Genomic DNA, 18,308 nt, shown 5'->3' with positions numbered 1-18,308 from the left:
CCATAGCGAGTGGATCTGCCTGTCCTGTTTCCCACTTTTAGGTGCTCTGTGTGCTGCCGTCCAATCAGAAGGACTGTTACGATATCATAAAGAAGTTCTTGAGCCTGGATCAGCCTGTTCCGAGCCAGTGCATACTCGCTCGTACCCTGACCAAGCAAGGAATGATGATGAGTGTGGCCTCAAAGGTTGCAATGCAGATTGCCTGTAAGCTTGGAGGGGAGCTGTGGGCCGTTGAGATACCAGTAAGTGATTTTATATATAACCTTCCCCCCCTGCCCAACAGAGCAGGTGTGGACCAATTCTAAAATTCAGATGAGCGTAATATCTTTATTAGGCCAGTCAAAAGGTCACAAAAAAGTATGTAAGCTTTTGAGATCTCCAGATCTCTTCATCAGGCAAGACATTACCAAATGGTGGGGGTGGGGACGAGGAGGATGGAGAGAGAAAAGGCTGAAGTGACATTGAGATGGAATTGGAGGGGAAGGGTTTCTGCAGGCATTCAAGTGTGAATTAGGGTACTGGAGCAGGTGATATGATGGCTTCAGGCTTCTGCTGGGAGCAAGCAAGGCAGCTCCCAGCAACCCTAGCGGCAGCATCAGGTAGCCTGTACTGAGGCTCTAATTTGAGTTACATATTTCCTTACCAGCTGAAGTTCCTCATGGTGGTCGGCATTGACATCAACAAAGATGCCATAGCCAAAGGAAGCTCAGTGGTTGGGTTCGTGGCCAGCACAAATGCTTCAATAACTAGGTAAGGTTCTTCATTTGCAAACTGGACACTCCTGGAAGATTTCTGCATGCGTCAAGACATTGCAGTGGCAGCTCCGGGGCTGTGTAGTGCAAAGCAGCCATTGCTCCACAGCTGTCTGCTGCTCTGTTGATGCGCTGGGTGATAAAGGCCGTTGCCCATTCAGTATTTCTCAAAGCAATGGGAGCAAAGCAATGCCTGCACCCTCATTCATTTGCCATTTGTTCTCTGGAATGTAAGTGCTATTCAAGATGATAATAGGGGTCAGCAGCTGGTAGCGGCCCCTACCCTGGCCTACTGGCCATTCCTCTGGATCAGTCTTCTCCAGCCTGGCGCCCTGCAGATGTGTTGGGATACATCTGCAGGGCTGTGCTGGATGTGGATGATGGGAGTTGCAGTCCAGCACATCTGGAGGACAACAAGGTTGGGGAAGGCAGTTCTGGATGATGCAGAAATGTACAGCAGCTGAGTGAGAGCAATAGAGACAACTATAGAGAGAGGGAACCTCACCAGCCTGTATCGTTAGAACTGTGTTGATCGCCTTGTAACTCCTTTCCTTTCCCGTCCAGGTGGTACTCTCGCTGCATTTTGCAGCACACAGGCGCGAGCACTGCAGATTGCTTGAAGATCTGTCTGAAAGGTATTGCATCAAACTAAAGGCAGTAGAAGGCCGGGGCATTGCATCCAACTAAAGCCATCAGGCGAGCCTCCCTGGGGAGAGCAGTCTGAATTCAGGTGCCACAACCAAGAAGGCCCTTTTCCTATTGCCACCTGCCTCACTTCAGACAGTGGGGCACCTGGAAAGGGGCTTCTGTAGATGACTTAAGTGTGCAGGAGGTTAACGTGGGAGTGGGTGCACCTTCACATATCCGGGTCCCAAGCTATGGGACCTGGATTTTCAAAGTAAGCACCAACTCTTTGAAATGGGCTTGGAAATGTACTGGGGGTATTGAAGCACTGTTTGACCTCAGTGTACACCAGGGTTGTCGAAGCGCAGTACCCTAATCCACATATTGTGACATATCAGGTCCTTGACATCCTGTCTTTATTTTTGTACTACTAGGCAACGAGAGCAAATGTTTTACTGAGTCTCTGCTGGGGTGCCATGCATGGTGGGTTGCGAGCAGAGCTGGAGTGTATTTCAGGGGTGGGTAACATGCAGTGCATAGGCCGTATGTGGCTCTCGCTGCCTCCTGTTGCAGCCCCTACCACGCTCTGCTGTCCCCCCAAAAATTTCAAAATAAACAAAAAGTGCCGTTACAAATGCATAACAGCTATTGAGTATGAAAAGCCTTAAATGTAGCTTTGAGCATTTTGTTTTGTTTTGTTTTTGTGGCCTGCATGGAAATAGCACCCAGACCCCCCCAGAAATTGACTGCTCCTGGTCATGGTCAACAATGCCTCTATCATATTGTCTTCACTGCTGAATAATCTACTATCTTTCTCCAGCTTCATTTCCCCCCTCCGTTTTCCCAGTAAATTGCACCCAGCTTTTTAAATGCAGTGACAATTATAAGATATCCTTTGTGGCTGCAAGTAAAATAAAAAGTACTTGGAAACGCCACCCAACAGTGCGAAAGGGAACTTTGATGTGACAAGCATATGCCTTCAGGTTCCCCCGCCCCTGGACCCGTTGACATGAACCACTTCTGTATTTCTTTTCTTGCCATTCTATAGGTGCTTTAAGCAAATGGCAAAATTGTAACGGACAGCTGCCTGCACGCATCATAATATATCGCGATGGAGTTGGGGATGGGCAGCTGAAGATGGTGGTGGACTATGAGGTTCCACAGTTACTAACTGTGCTTGATGAATTCTGTGGAAATTGCAGGTAAATGGATCCCGTTCTGCCGTTTGTGTGGTCAAAATGTCCTGAGACCCTCCTTTTATACCATTCTCCCAGGGCACACCCAATCTCTGAACCATGGTTAGGAGATTGGAAGCACCCTACAAGTTTCCTCTGCTCTAGCAGATGAATTCCTTTTTCCAGTCCATTTTCTGAGATACCCATCCATGGTGCTACGTTCGTTCGCATTAGCGTTTTCACTAGCTGTCTTTTGCTGAAGCCACACATTCTAAGCCTACTTCTAAACATGGTTAGAAACCAGGGGCTTATTGATGTCAGTGGGTGTGGCTGTGCCCCCTGATGGCACTGAGTTTGGCCATGCCTCACCCCCTGCCCATTTTGTTTTTTGACCTGCTAGGAGAAGCACGGAGTTCTGTGCCTCTCTCAGCACAGAAAGAGAGACTCAGCCTTTGCAGGGAAGAGTAGTGAGTCAGGCACCATCAAAGTGATTTGGCCAGCACTCCACAAGCCAGGTTAAGCCCTGGGCCGGAGGTTCCGTATCATGTTGTAAACTGTGGTTTGGAGCTAACAATCATTTGTGAAAACACTGGTGCAGAAATAATGATAAATATAGTTCTGTCAATGAAAGAAGAGGGGGATTCATGCATGGGGGAAGGCAGAAGTCCTTGAGCCCAGGATAACTTGTTGACTTCTGGTAAGCCTCTAAGGCTAGGGTATAAATATTTTAAAATAAATACAAATAAAATCACCTAATCCTGGATAAGAGATTGGGGAGCATTGCATTTGTATGGCACTGACCTCTACTGATGACATTCTGTTTCAACCACCACCCATAAAACCAACTGTGGGAGCAAGGCTTGCTCTTTATCAGGAACTCCCATTTAGTAGTGGAAGTGCAATGACTTACTTGCCTTTTTAAGAGCTCTTTCCCTTAATGGCAGACGACCCAAGCTGTCCATGGTTGTAGTAAAAAAGAGATGCCCATGCCGCTTCTTCACTGAAGCCAACAGAAGCCTGCAGAATCCTCCCATTGGGACAGTTGTCGACAGGGAAGCCACTCGACCTGAATGGCAAGTATACATGGGCATGGGAGCAAAACCGCTGTGGTGCTGTCTTCATGGAGAACAGCTTCAGATCAACAGACTAGGGGAATGTAATCTTACTAAGCAGGTGTTTTCCTTCAGTTCCAGGCCAGGAGGAAACCTTTTCTTTAAAACTTCTTCTGTGTTTCTTTGCTTTGCCTGCTCAGATTAATACCTGTGATTGCCAGAACGGCTTGATCGTCTGGATATATGTGGATAACATGATGGTATGGCAAGGCTGGGGAACCTCTTCCAGTCCGAGGGCTGAATTCAGTTTTGGAGAAGCTCTTGGGGACTGCATTCCAATGACGGGTGGGACTAAATGCAAAAGGGGCGGGGCCAAAATACCAGCATATTTTATCTTAAAGCTCTTACTGCTTGTAACTAAGCCTTACTGAGAGACATTTGAACCTTTTAGAATGGGGAAGAAAATGTGCAAAAGCCAGGAAAGCATCCAGTGATTGGTTGGGAGAAAGGGGGTGGAAGGGGGCATTGCAATCTGGGGAACCCCGGAGAGCCAGATTTGGCCCCTGGGTTTGAGGTTCCCCACCCTTGTGCTATTATATCATGGTGAGTTCTCTTTATATGTGATGATTTGAAGTTTCATGTTTCAGGAATTTGGGGGGCGGGGGCACAGGCTGGACAAGAGGGTAATGAGTAGGTCCCCTTTCCCAGCAGGAGATGAAATGTGCAAATAGTGAACCCGTGCGTCTTGTGTCCAAATGACTTAAGCTACGAGCCAAGCCGCATTCCAAATTCCTTGTTAAAAATTTCACCTTCCAACTATCTGTAGCGTAATGAAAGGAAAGCTCTCTTTTCCAAATCACTTGTACCCAAGAACAGTATCCTCCCCTTGCTCCCCAATCTCACGGGGTGGGGGGGATCTACACTACTGCTTTTAAAGCACTTTAAAGCACTTTGAAAACATTTTGAAACCTGTATATGCAGTGTGTCCTGGGTCCCAACAGTTGTCAAAACTGTTATAAAGCGCTTTAAAGCAGTAGTGTAGATCCCCCCTTGGGCTACCAGCACAAGATCATACCCTTTATATTCTGTGTTAATCTAGAATAACAGCCAGGATCCATATTCATAATCAGTAATAAAGATTAGAATCCCCAAATCACCCACACTGGGATGTGTAAAAACATTTTGGCATCTCGATTGCAATGGATATAACAAGTTAGTTTATAACTGAGGGCCAATGTGTTGCAATAGTTAGTGTGTTGGACTTGGAAGACCTGTGTTTGAATCCTTCTTCCTTGGGTGACCATGGGCCAGTCATGTGCCCTCAGCCTAACCTACCTGTCAGAGTTGTTGTGAACATAAAGGAGAGTAAACCCACTCACATACACCATACTGATCTCCTTGAAGAAAGGCTGGGATATAAATGTGAGGAATAAATAAAACAACACAGAGCTTTATGACAGTTCCTATGGTTACCCCCATTCATTGGTTTGTTAAGGGACCCTCACTTGTGAAATTCATTTTGACGAAAGGGGCAGGCAGCTCTGCATTTATCTTCTTCTACATTGAAATGAATGCACAGTGCCTATTGCAGCACACACGGGGGGCCCCCAGATATATCAGATGTGTGAGAGAGAGTCAGGGTGGGATAATTAGTATTAGAGATGAACTTAGGAGGTCCAGGTTCAAATTGCCACCCAGCCCTTAAGCTCCACTGGTTGTCCATCCAGACCCAACCTCTCAGCCTAACCTACTTCGCAGGATTGTCGTAAGGATAACATCAGCATGGACAGCATCGTATATACTTCCTTGAGAAAGGGTGGGAAGCAAAGTGCTTTAATTAAAGAGTAACATTTCAGTCACTTGATACCCATCAAGAAACTCATCAAGCCTGCTAAGTTAGCATATGCTTTTCATAATGTAGATCAGTTAATTATACCCTTTGGGGTTATTCCTTGACCCATATTACCTGGACCTTTTCCCACTACTAACCCTAACCTTGTCCGACAGGTATGACTTTTTCCTGATCAGCCAACTTGCACGGCAGGGGACTGTTAACCCCACCTACTATAACGTGATCTATGATGACAATGGATTAAAGCCAGACCATATGCAGCGCCTGACATACAAGATGTGTCACCTGTACTACAATTGGAGTGTAAGTAACAGCGTTGCAAACAGTCAGAAGCATTGTGAATGGTCACTCCCCACACCCGAATTTAGGAAAGGAGTGGCTTATTGCTGCCTTCCCCAGATGTGTTGGTCTACAACTCACAACATCCTCAGCCAGCATGACCAGAGGAGTAAGGTGATAGGATGGGAGCCTAAATTGACCCCCAGGTGGTCAGCCTTGCAAACTGTTGTGAAATGGGAGAGATTTTATTCTTTTTTCCTCCCCTTTCAAGCCATCATTGTACCGGAAAGGACCAATACAGTTTGGCAGCCAGACTTGTAAATCTTTTTTTATAATGGGCTAGTAACAGTCAAGGGCTTGTTTGCCAGGCTGTGTTTCAAAGTTGGGAAGAATAGCCAGTAAATATGAGCAGACACCCATCTTCCATCATATCCTCATGAGATCTTTTTTGAAGTGGCTAGAACATAGCGAGTTCCTCTACACAAAGGGGAAATCACAGTGCTTACCCGGGGCTTTGTGCTTCCTGGTTCTTTGATGTGATTGTTATGGGCTGCATTACACGGGAGGAGAGAGGCAACCACAAGCTTTGAATTGAATACTTCCCCTCTCTTCACTTCCATTGAGACAGCACCATCTAGGGCTGGAAGATCCCACTTTCCTCTGGGTATTACCACACTAAAAGTGGTTCTTTTCATATCGGGATTTCCAGGGGATACCGTGGGAGACGTCCTGGGCGTTGACAATGTCATGTAATGGATCAAAAAAATTCTGTGAGTGTGAATGTGCATGAATGAGCAAAAAATCACTTTTTTAGAGGAGCTCAGCAAAATCTTATTGTGCTGTATAGAACTTCTTAAATAATAAGTGGCATGAAGTCAAAATCATGGTGATAATTTTCTCTTTCACTCCAGTGCTGGTGAGTGAATAAATACACGTGGCTATCTAAAGCAGGGTTGGATAGGGTGGGGGGACATATAAGACCATTAAGTCTGGTGTCTAAAAAAAAGTTCTCCAAACATTGGCTAAGCTTGCTAGGAATTATGGGAGTGGTCCAATACATCTGGAGAGTGCTGTGTTGGAGAAGGCCAGCCTGTTGCTTCAAATATAGCAGTGCCTGCCTCAGTCCTCCAGAACAAGCATGGAGTCTTCCGGGGGATCTGTAAACCACTAGCTTTTGTTGCCTGCCTGGAAGTGTAAAGGCAGCCGGAGCCCACTGGCTGAAGAAAGAGCAACTTCCGCTATCTTGAAAACTGTCTTCCCCAACTTGGTGCCCTCCAGATGTATTTGACTGCAATTCCCATAATGCCCCAGGTTGGAGAAGGCTGTCGTGTGGTTTCAAGGCATTGGGAGGTGCTGCTTTTAGCAACACATCCTAGGGGTTGGCTCACTGATCTCCTCTCTTTTGTTTTCCAGGGCCTCATCCGAGTCCCAGCGCCGTGCCAGTATGCCAGCAAGCTGACTTTCTTGGTGGGTCAAAGTATCCACCGGGAACCAAGCTTGGAGCTTGCAGACAAGCTGTTCTATTTGTGAAGGGCCTTGAACTGGAAGCTGCCACGCGGAAGCAGCACTGAGCAGCCTGGGTTTAGTTTCGAAAGGATGTTGCTCGCTCTAGAATCCGAGCAGCAGAGACTTGAGAGGAGAGAGGTTGCATGTTGTTGTCCCCATACCTTCCATAACCACATTTCCCCATTAGCGGTTGTGGAGCAAGGTTTTCAGCCATGTTTCTGTTGTATGTCTTAAGTGAGACATTTTGTACACAAATATGTGTCCTTTCAAGGTGATTTTTGGTTTTGCAAGTAGATGTTTTAATTTCAGAGTTGTGCAAATAACTTAGAAGAGGGCAATTTTAAATAATTGAACTGTTTTTCTAATTAAAGTTGTATACTATGTGCATGTAAATATTGGATTTTCTTTTTATTGGCTAAGGACTATTTGGGCACATTATTCATGTTATTTTAATATTATTAACATGAATGTTGATTTTATTTATTTTGCACAATGCTTTTTGATCACAGAAAAGTCCTATGTGGGACACTAAAGCTCCATCTTGACAACTTGAATTCCATTCTTTTGGCTTTTGAGGTTTTAGCAGACATTGGCCACACACTCTTATCAAACCTAGTATCATAGCTTGTCATAAGGTTAGAAACTTGGATTTAAGAAATGAAAGCAACGTTCTCTTTCATTATCATTGCAACTCCCATCCACCACCCAAAGTACAACTACATAAGGCACTTAAAAAAACCACAACCACAATTATTTCCAGTTCTATTGGTATCTCAGCTCTTTGTTTATTTCAGTGTCATAAACTCATTCTCCATATCTATAATACTTAGTAATTCCCCCTAATATATTGTAACTCTGGATTCAAACTCGCCACATTCAGATTTTTGTGGATTTCCCAATAAAGCAGTCAGCTTCCCCAAGTCCAGTAATTTCCAAAAGCCAACATTCTCAGGATATTTTCTACACACAGTGATATCAAATTCATCACTTGATATGTTGCAGTCCTACAGGCAGCCTTGGCCATAGCAGTTCTGCATGGACTTGAAATCTACCATGTTCCTAAACCAAAGGTACAAAATCTCTGACCCACGGCCTAATCCAGCCCATAAAAGAAGCTCATCACTGGACCTGTGGAAGGCTATGCCACCGCCTCCCTAAGCCCTGTGCAGCCTAGACAGTTGTTCTTTTGACAGCAGTGTTTCACCTTGCATTCAGTCCTGGTGAATGAAAAGTGGAACATTCCCCCACCCCCATCAAGTCTGGTTGAATATTTCAAGATGGGGCAGGGGATGCAAAGCAGATCCTGCTTAAGAATGTGTTTGAACTCTAGATTTTAAATGGAGCCAATATACTTGTTGGTTTTTATATATAGATCTAACATTTACTCTTCAGAAGCTTTGGAAAGTTATTTGAAAGGTCAAGTTTCATTTCCTATTAAGACATGCCGTGTTGGCTTTCTGCTCCCATTCTTCCTTGATGAATGAACTGCCAGGGTTGCAGACTTTCTGGTTTCCGCTAATAATATTTAACATTTATATAGCTTTGATGGTGTGTTCAAATCCCTTCATGTATATATTTCAATAATCCTTACACTGACTGCAAAGCAGATGGATGAATGAATAAGTGAATAAAAAATGATGGTAGGTCAAAAGAAAAATGCTAAAATCCCCATTAGCGTAATACTTTTATTAGGTTAACTCAAAAGGTCACAAAATACTCTACGAGCTTTCAACATCTTCAGAACACACCAGGCAGGATGGTAAACAAAGCACAAAAAGCGTGGGTGGGTGGGTGGGTTGAAAACAGTGGCTGAACTTAAGGTAGTGAGATGTTTTCAGCTTACACCTTGGACCCTTCCAAAGATAGCTGGGAAAATAAAACAAATAATGGTAGATTCCCTATTTTTGATAATAAAAAAATCCAGCAGTTTACTCAAAACCTTCTTTGAACCCAACAGTTTTCAGCATCTACAGAAACCTGTTTTATGGCATTCCCAGCAGCTAGTAAACTTTTTTTTTAAAAAAAGGGCTAGGTAACCTTGGTGAACGCCAAGAAAGGGATTCTCCACAACCCCTGGCTTAAGGCCATCTGGTGGGATACGTATGTGAGTATATTTATCTACATTAATAGTACGCCAGACTAGATAGATCTTTGGTTGAGCCAGTGTTGGCCTTTTTGAAAATGATCCTTCCGTTGGGTTTCATAAAAATAACAGTAATAAGAGTAAGCATACATGGAGGGGGAGGATAATAATATTACAACAACAAGGGCCTCAGTTTACAGCATCAGAAAGTGAGAAAGGTCCAGGAGGTAGGAAAAAACAGGATTATACTGAAGCAGCTATGAAACTGATAGCTCATCAACCAGAACAATTTTTGAAGTTTAGCAATATGTTGACAGATTGAGTACTATTTACTTTTTTAAAGCCATTCACAATTTCTAATAAGCATAATAGTGCAAAACAGTTTCCCATAATCTCATGCTTATAAAGATATAAGTCTGGTCTTCAAACATAAAATATCCTTACCATCTCTCAGCTGGAGGCTAGTTGACTGATCTATTTCAAGCTAGATAGGAGCCTTTCTACATGAGACATTTAATGTGCACCTGTGATTCCTCGCTTACGGTAGTTTGTGGGTCCTTTACAGGATGTTGTCATCCTCCAGGGCCTCTCCTGTGCTTTGCAACCATTTCAGCCGGGGTGGGGGGTGGTGTTTTTAACTAGGAAAGTCTGGTAATATTTGTGACTGGTGTTATCAAGCCCTGTGTAATTGCATAGTTCCGCTATACCGCAAGGCCACCTATTGCTTGTATAATGGAACATAAGAAAAGGAAGAGAAAGAAAATCCCCAGAAAAGAAACATGTAAAAGAGCTGATCTTAATCCTGCAAAGAATCCGGAAACAGAAAACTTCAGGAAAGTGGCGGGTTAAGTCTATAGTGTAGATATATCCTTAATATATAATAATAATAATAATAATAATAATAATAATAATAATAATAATAATAATAATTTCATTTATTTGTTACCCGCCTCTCCCTCTGGATCGAGGCGGGGTACAACACAAATGCAAACACCATAAAATATATATAACTAATTAAAACATTTAAACTAATACATTATTTAAAAACAGCACATCATTAAAAAGGCATCTCATGGAAATGCTGTATATGCAGGTGACCAAACATCCATCCAAGAGGGTCCATATAAAGTTTACTAAAGAAGCTATTTCATACTTCATTGTTGCCAAACGAAGAGGCTCTTTATAAGGCGTGGCAATTTTTCTTCTGCAACCTCATCCTACACAGTATCCGAGTGCCAATCAGCAAAGATTTGCCAACCAAATGATCCAGAAAGTCAACTTTTGTGTTCATGTATACGTGGGAGGAGAGCCTACTCTCTAAGTTCCTGTCTGGGTAATAGCTTGACACAGCCCAAGGGTTGGGAACAAGCTGTGAAACGAACGTTTTCTCATTTTCAGAATTGTCTATGCTCTGCAGCAGCCTGCTCCAACTTGGTGCCCTCCAGAAGTTTTAGACCTCAACTCCCATCAGCCCCAGCCAGCAGGGCCGATGGTCAGGAGTGCTAGGGATTGTGGTCCAAAATACCTAAAAGGCACAGATTGGGGAAGGCTGTAATTGTAAAATTATAGGCAAGGCCATATTTCCACTCTGGACAGATTTGCGGTCAGGAACAGGGTGACTGTTTAGATTTTCATAAATGTGCATATCCTGATTTATATGTATAGATGCCAATTTAGAAATAATTATTATAATTTTAATAGTAATAGAACCAGTGTGGTGTAGTGGTTAGAGTGTTGGACTGGGATTAGAGAGACGCGGGTTCTAGTTTCCACTAGTCTGTGAAGCTCACTGGGTGACTTTGGGCCAGTCACTGTCTCTCAGCCAAAAAAATGCAAAAGCAAAAAGGAGAAACGTGGGACAATACCCAAAATGGACCCATGAACAAAAGAGCAAAGCCTCAAAATGCTGGAACAAATATTTTATTTGCTAAAATAATAATAATTCCCAATGCATTTTGGACTTTTTACTTTAAAGCCTTCTTGAAGGGTTATAAAACATCTGCACCTGAAATAATGTCTCCTACTAAAATTCACTGACCACATCTTCATTGGGCTTTTTTTTTTTTTTTAACAAATGAAATCTTTGTTCCAGCATCTTGAGACTTTTCCATTCACGACTCTCAGCTGAGCCTACCTCACACTGCTAGCTGGGGCATGCTGGGAGTTGTAGGACTTTTTTTTAATGTCTAAATGTGTGGCGCAGAGCGGTAAAGCAGCAGTTTCTGCAGCTGAAACTCTCCCCACGGCCTGAGTTCAATCCCAGCAGAAGCTGGTTTCAGGCAGCCAGCTCGGGTCGACTCAGCCTTCCATCCTCCCGAGGTCGGTAAAATGAGTACCCAGTTAGCTGGGGGAAAGGTAATCACCGCCGGGGAAGGCAACGGCAAACCACCCCGCTATAAGGCCTGCCAAGAAAACGTCAGTGAAAGCTGGCGTCCCTCCAAGAGTCAGTAATGACCCAGTGGTTGCACGAGAGGTTCCTTTCCTTTTCTAAACATGTGAGAGCCAGTGTGGTGTAGTGGCTAAACTGTTGGACTAGGAGTCGGGAGACCAGGAAAACCTACTGGGTGACTTTGGACCAGTCACAGACTCTCAGCCCAACCTACATCACAGGGTTGTTGTTGTGAGGATAAAATGGAGAAGAGGAAGATTACGCCGCTTTGGGTTCCTTGGAGGAAAAAAGGCGGGATATAAATGCAATAAATAAATAAATTAAATAAACATGCAAAGGATTGCACCCTTGAGCCCTTTAAAAGCTGGTCTTGAGTGGTGTCCACAAGATGTTATTGGACTCCAACTCCCATCAGCCACAGCCTGAAGGGCTTAAAGTCAGGGATATGAGACGTGAGATCGGGCCATTTACCATAGTAGGGTCTGGTTGGTGGATCTCAGGGTTCTAGGTTTCTAGATCCCAGAAGCCTGATGTTTGCCTGCCTCAGCCTAAGATACCAGTGCTAGACACATCAGCAGTGAACATTGAGATGGCAACTATCTGCAAGGCAGGGATCTGCCTTTAAAATAAATGTTTTATGCTACTCTATAGCAGGGATGTTGAATCTATTTCGGACCAGGGCCCAAATTCCATTTTGGAGAAATTCTTGGGGGCTGCATTCCAATAGTGGGCACGTCCAAAGGCAAAGGGGGTGTGACCAAAGGCAAAAAGGGGCGGGGCCAAAGTGCCAGCATTTTTTAGCTAAAAACTCTTACTGCCAATAACTAAGCCTTAGAAAAGGTGTTTTAACCTTTTAGAACAGGGAAAATTGCACAAAAGCCAAGATACCACCAAATGATTGGTGGTTGGGGGAAAGAGGGCGGGGCCGTCTGGGCAATCCCTAAGGGCCAAATTAGGCCAGTTTTGGTCCCCAGGACTGAGGTTCTACACCCCTGGTCTTCAGCGTGATGCGCATTAATGACTGCCATTGTAATCGTATAATTGCAAGGAAAACAGATATTGTTCCCCAGACCTGAATGGACCCATCCCACAGCATTCCCCCATGGCCTAGGGATTGATAAACAATTGGTTCTTTTGTCTACTCCATCTTTCCAGCAGCATTGCGATAGTTTAATTTTCCAAACTTAATTATATGATTCCAGACAATGAATATGTACTTCAGATACTCCCAGTATTTACAGTGTTGGCTGGGAGGCTTGTAGGAGTCTTTTGAAGCTCTTTGAAAATGCAGGAGCAGTCTAATTTCAGCCCTTTCCCTATACAAACCTTAAGCAAGTCCAGGCAACAGCTGCATACTTTAAGGAGAGTCATCACCGGATGAAAAGCAAAGAATTTGCAAGGGGGACGTTTCTCGGGCTTCTTAAAGCGTGAAGAAGGGAGTTTACAGTGCACAGGTAAGAATTTCCCCTTTGTATTCTGGCATTTATTAAAAAGGTTTCTTGTTCTGATTTAGGCAGAAATATTTACTGTCAATGCACCCAAAAGTATGAGAGTGTCTCAGCATTGCTTTCCAGAAGAAAACCGCAAAGAAATGATTCTTTTATGAAATTTCCTATTTAGGAATCTGTGCAACTGTGTTGTGTTCTTGGGGTGTCCCGGTTGCATTTTTACATGCTTCAGGTTGATTGTGGCTTTCAATTGGGTACAAGAAATGGAAAGAACTAGAGAGACAGACCCTCGTGTATACAAAGAGAGAGATTTGAGTTAATAGTTTGAGCCAGGACTCGCAAGGGTTCTGGGATGGATTCTGTTTCGAATGCCAGGAACAACATCACCCATCATTGTAGATGCAATGTTTAGTCAATGAAACGGTTTAATTAATTTCTTAAAGCATTTTGGTCAAGTAAAAAGGCGCCCTCAATTGGGGAGCAGATTTTAAAAATCTTTTAAAGTCATTTCTAATGCAAGGACTTATTGAAAACTGTAGATAGCAAGCACCATTTTAGAAGAGGCAATTCCCACCTGTGTGTGTGTGTGTGTGTGTGTGTGTGTGTGTGTGTGTGTGAGAGAGAGAGAGAGAGAGAGAGAGAGAGAGAGAGAGAGAGAGAGAGAGAGAGAGAGAGAGAGGGAGGGAGGGAGGGAGGGAAACAGGTTGGATGATGGTCTCCAGTAATGGAGCTTGGAGCTTGGGAAGATTTATCTCCATTGTTGAATTAATATAGGCAGTGTGATTTACATATATACACTTAGGTAGCTTGAATCTGAGTAGACTTCTTTTTTAAAAAAATGGTATCCAAAATTCAGAATTATCAGGCAGCTATTGCTAATATTAAGAAATGCATGAATCTCACAAATTATCCTGAACGGAATACTATGGAAGCCTGATTCACATAACCCTGACCATTTTGGAGCTGTGGGCACCGCCACAAAATGGCTCCCATGGAGGATGTGGCTAGTCACATCATGGCTGCTGTGTTGGACTGGCTAGTCAAGAGATAGTGAGGGAGAGAAAAGGCAAGGCTGGAAGCTGGAATGGAAATGAAAGGAGTTGCTTCCTGACCAGCCCAGTCTTCTTCTGTTCACAAAGACCTTTTCCCTTTGCGCTTTCTCTCTCTGTCTTGCCGCTCCAGCCTCTAGCCCTATTTCTTTCCCCAACCTCTTTCCTTGGGATTTATCTCCCTTCCTAGCCCCTAGCCTTGTCCTTTCTCTCCCACTCACCCTTCTATCTTGCTCTTTCTCTCCACTCTCAACCTAACCTCTAATAGTCTAGCCTTGCTATTTCCCCCCTGCCCCCACGTCTTTACCTCAGCGTTTCTCCCTGGTCTTCCTTCCTCTTTGTCTCCCACTCACCGTTCTATCTTGCTCTTTCTCTCCACTCCCAGCCTCTACCCTTGCTATTTCTCTCCCCACCACACACGCCTCTTTACCGCAGTGTTTCTCCCCCCCATCCTAGCCTTGTTCTTTCTCTCCCCTTTACCCCTTTGCCTTTCTTTCCTTTCTTTCCACTGAACACTTGATCAGCTGCTGGTTCAGGAACAGGAAGGAGAACCTGGCGCTCTCACTTTTTTTCATACTTTATTCAAAATGGTGTTGGGGGGCCCTGACATAACCGTTGTGAGCTCACTGAGACTGAGCGTCAGACTGGATGGTACTCTGAATGTGTAGCTAGCAATGGTGTCAGGGCATTTTAAAAGTGTAATGGTAGCTGTGGGTGTCCCGATTTTAACGGGCTGCAGCATGCAGGGAGAAAAGTTTTAACCTTTCCTATGCTAGCCTCAACTCTGACAAAAGAAGTGTCCCGTCCCCCCGTCTGGCAATTAGCCTTCGATAAAACCTCCCATCGGTGCCTCTTGGAATAAAACCTCCCATCGATAAAACCTCCCATCGGTGCCTCTTGGAACTCCCCCACTGCAGCATGGGGGCAATTCTGTTGGGATTGAAGAATAGGAGAGAAAGTTTAGGCCTCTCCTCCCTGCCTGCTCAGTTCCCATTAAAATTAAAATGGGAACTGATTAAAAAAATTAAACAGTATTAATAGTTTAAAAATCCCCTGATGTAGTAGCAGCTAGCTATGCACTTAGAACAATGTCTCATTTAACCCTTCGCAACTTTAGTACGGTAACCAGTGAAAGGATAAGTACATGAATGTTCATTCGGTGGCGCTTTTTACAATTAACAGCAACAAAATTAAAAGTGCAGACAGCCTTGGTGAAGCACAAAGGATGTGGCAGGACTGACGCCTGAGCCAGGCTTTGATTAGTTGGGAAACATGGTTATCTTTTCCGGTAGAAAATGGCAGGAGGTGAAGGACCCTCCAGAGCAGATGGAGGAGACCAAGGGGAGGTGGTTGCAGGAAAGCAAGGGGAGGTCCTGTTACGTGAGCAGATTCCACTCGTGTGACATTGAATTTAACCCATTGTGACCTGCCAATTATGTATCTCAAAAGATTGCTCTTCTGGACAAAACTAGCACCTAAAAGACTTGGCTCATAAGATAATCAGCCCCTTAATTTCCCTTCAATCTATTTCCATTTTAATTAGCCTGCAGTTTACCAGGCAACAGTGCTAGTGGCATTTCTGCACAAGTCACTTATCCTGTGCTCATTATTCCCTGCTCACAGTTGTTTTCGGGTTTTTTTAGATGATGTTGTGACCCTCCCGTTTAGTTTCTGTGCTGAACCAGTTCTTTCGGCAAGTTTTTTTACAACAGGGAAAATAGTGGCATTAAATGACACACAATTTCCTCATATTTACACTATTCTGCTATACCACAGTGCCATCTAGAGGTTAAGTAGTAGAAAAGCAAGAAAAGAAACATTCCTCGTGTAAGCGCTGGGATTTCAATCCTGTGATGAAACCGCAAGTTAACAGCCGATTAACAACATTGTGTAGAAAAATTCTAAGTATGCCCCTGTATTACATTATCCATTCAGAGAACATTGGTTATTGATTAGATTAAAATTGTATTAATTAATTAATGATTCAAAAAATGATGTCACCGTTGACTAGGCTACCATTTCCTCCACCACCACCACCACCACCATCCTGCTAGGTCTTCTGCATCCTTAAGAGCTAAATGGCCGACAGAAATTCAACAGGTACAATTTTTCCTGGCAATAATTTACTCTCCTGGGAAAACCACTGGATTTCTGCTTGTCATGCAACAGTTCAAAGGATAGTTGACAAAAACTTTGCCCTGGATCAACGATTGTCATTCACAAGAAAAGGAGGTTGGAAAGTGATTTAGCTTGGCCAGCCTCCAGGGCCAGGACTTTGCTCTATATAATATGGTCTAGACACATTCATTTATGTATTTATTTATGAATGATATTTGTGTACTGCACTACATGAACCACCTCAGGGTGGTTCACACAATAAAACTAGGTAAAACTGTAAACGTTTCTAGAGCTCTGTCCTGTAATATTGAACACAATGGCTTTATTTGCACATAATGATAAGCCACGAATCATGGCTTAAACCACAATGTGGATAAGCTGTGTGCTGTTATAAGTACCCCCGTTCGCAGGATCAGGTTAACAAACCAGAAAGCGAAGACGTTCACGTGGCAGGCGGACCAGAGATTCTGGTTAACTTGCATCCGAACTAGCCAGGATTGTAAGGCAGCTTTAAACCATGAATGTTTGTTGGTTTATGAATCCAGGTTTTGAACATGACACAAAGCTCTCCTTTTCCTGGTTTGTTTACTCACTCCTGCAAAGGGATGGATGAAGTAGGAGCAAACAGACCATATGCATGAACACACTGTTCATTCGCAGCCTGGTTTATTAAGCCAAGATTCCTGACTTTCATTCAATCATGGCCATTACTAAGATAGTGTGCTGATAAGAATGATATATTATGTTTCTTTTCTCATCTACCTGATTTTCTTCTTTCTTTAGCATTTTTTTTTTACTTACCAGTGTGTGTTGTCCCAGGATTATTCGGTAAACAAAAATGTTCAAGTATATGAGACCTTAACAACCACATGCCGTGGGTCTTTTTCACCAATATGTAATCGGTATAAGCACACAAACGTTCTTTGCGATTAGGGGCTTTGGGTTTCCAGCTCAAAGGCACATCTCATTTTAGACATTAATCACTGGGGGGAATGGATGATGCAACAATGCATGTTGAAACAAGAAAAATAGATTCTTATTGCGATTGGCACTCCTGTGTCGTGTGCAAACTTGTGACTGTCTCTACATTAATGTAGCAGCTTTTCTTTTTTTAATACACAAAGAAACCAGACTTGGCTTTCCTAGAACATATTCCATGCTTGCATTTGGATTCCCTAAGTGGGGGCTGTGTAGCAAGACTTAACAAAGGTAACATAGTGATCAGGGGGCTGTCTTCACAGTGCCGGGTTGGTGCTGCCTGCCTCTCAAATCCTGACATCAAGGAGGAAGCACAGGGTTTCTGGGCAGCCATCTGGGTACTGTAGCAGCCCCTGCCCTTTTTCTGGTGGAAAACGATCACCCACCGGTTGTCTTCCACCAGGCACCGCCCCAGGGTTGACCCCGGAGCGACATCAGACAGGTTGAAGTGCAGCATTGCCATCGCTCCATTTGAAAAAGTTGGGGTAAATCCCCGGCTTTTTCAAAACGCAGCATTGTGGGGAAGCCCTGCAGAGGCTGCGAAGCTACACCTGTGTATTCTAACTGACGCAGCGCATATTTACAGCCCCCACATATAGACTGCCCCCCATTTAACTTTGATAGGTCCAATAGAGGCACTATGCCACACATGCCATTCTTCCTATACAGATTTCACTTATGGGTAGGAAAAATCGACCATGGCTCAACAGCCCTATAGCCTATATTCCCTGCAGCACTATATTCTCTACTCACGAAGTGAGGCTAAGATAGCAGATTACCGGATTGGAACTAGCATGAGTATAGCACTGAGAACAGGAGTGGGCAACGTGGGAGCTGCAGGCCCTATGTGGACTACATGGCCATTTGTCCTTAACACCGCCACCGCCACCACTATTGCCACACCCCTGAAATCCCAGTGATTCTGCTGGGAAACAAGGCAAGCTAGGGAGCGGACACCATGTCTCTCAGCAGAATGGGGCTCTCGACAGCCCGCCAAAGGGTT

General features: G+C 44.0%; 1 protein-coding gene across 1 annotated transcript in view; it reads left to right on the top strand.

Moving 5' to 3' along the window:
• PIWIL4 (piwi like RNA-mediated gene silencing 4) overlaps positions 1-7,356 on the top strand; it is a 44,678-nt gene extending 37,322 nt beyond the window's left edge. Inside the window, exons 12-18 of the mRNA XM_063127162.1 lie at positions 42-242; positions 647-750; positions 1,317-1,387; positions 2,425-2,578; positions 3,496-3,624; positions 5,611-5,758; positions 7,148-7,356. Coding sequence (XP_062983232.1) covers positions 42-242; positions 647-750; positions 1,317-1,387; positions 2,425-2,578; positions 3,496-3,624; positions 5,611-5,758; positions 7,148-7,264 — 924 coding nt within the window. The 3' untranslated portion in view covers positions 7,265-7,356. The remainder of the gene's footprint in view (positions 1-41; positions 243-646; positions 751-1,316; positions 1,388-2,424; positions 2,579-3,495; positions 3,625-5,610; positions 5,759-7,147) is intronic.
• The last annotated feature ends 10,952 nt before the right edge of the window (positions 7,357-18,308 follow it).

Source organism: Elgaria multicarinata, chromosome 5 (assembly GCF_023053635.1).
Source record: "Elgaria multicarinata webbii isolate HBS135686 ecotype San Diego chromosome 5, rElgMul1.1.pri, whole genome shotgun sequence".
NCBI classification, from domain to species: Eukaryota; Metazoa; Chordata; class Lepidosauria; order Squamata; family Anguidae; genus Elgaria; species Elgaria multicarinata.
Note: the sequence above shows the minus strand (reverse complement) of the source record. Positions and strands in the feature narration are given on the sequence as shown.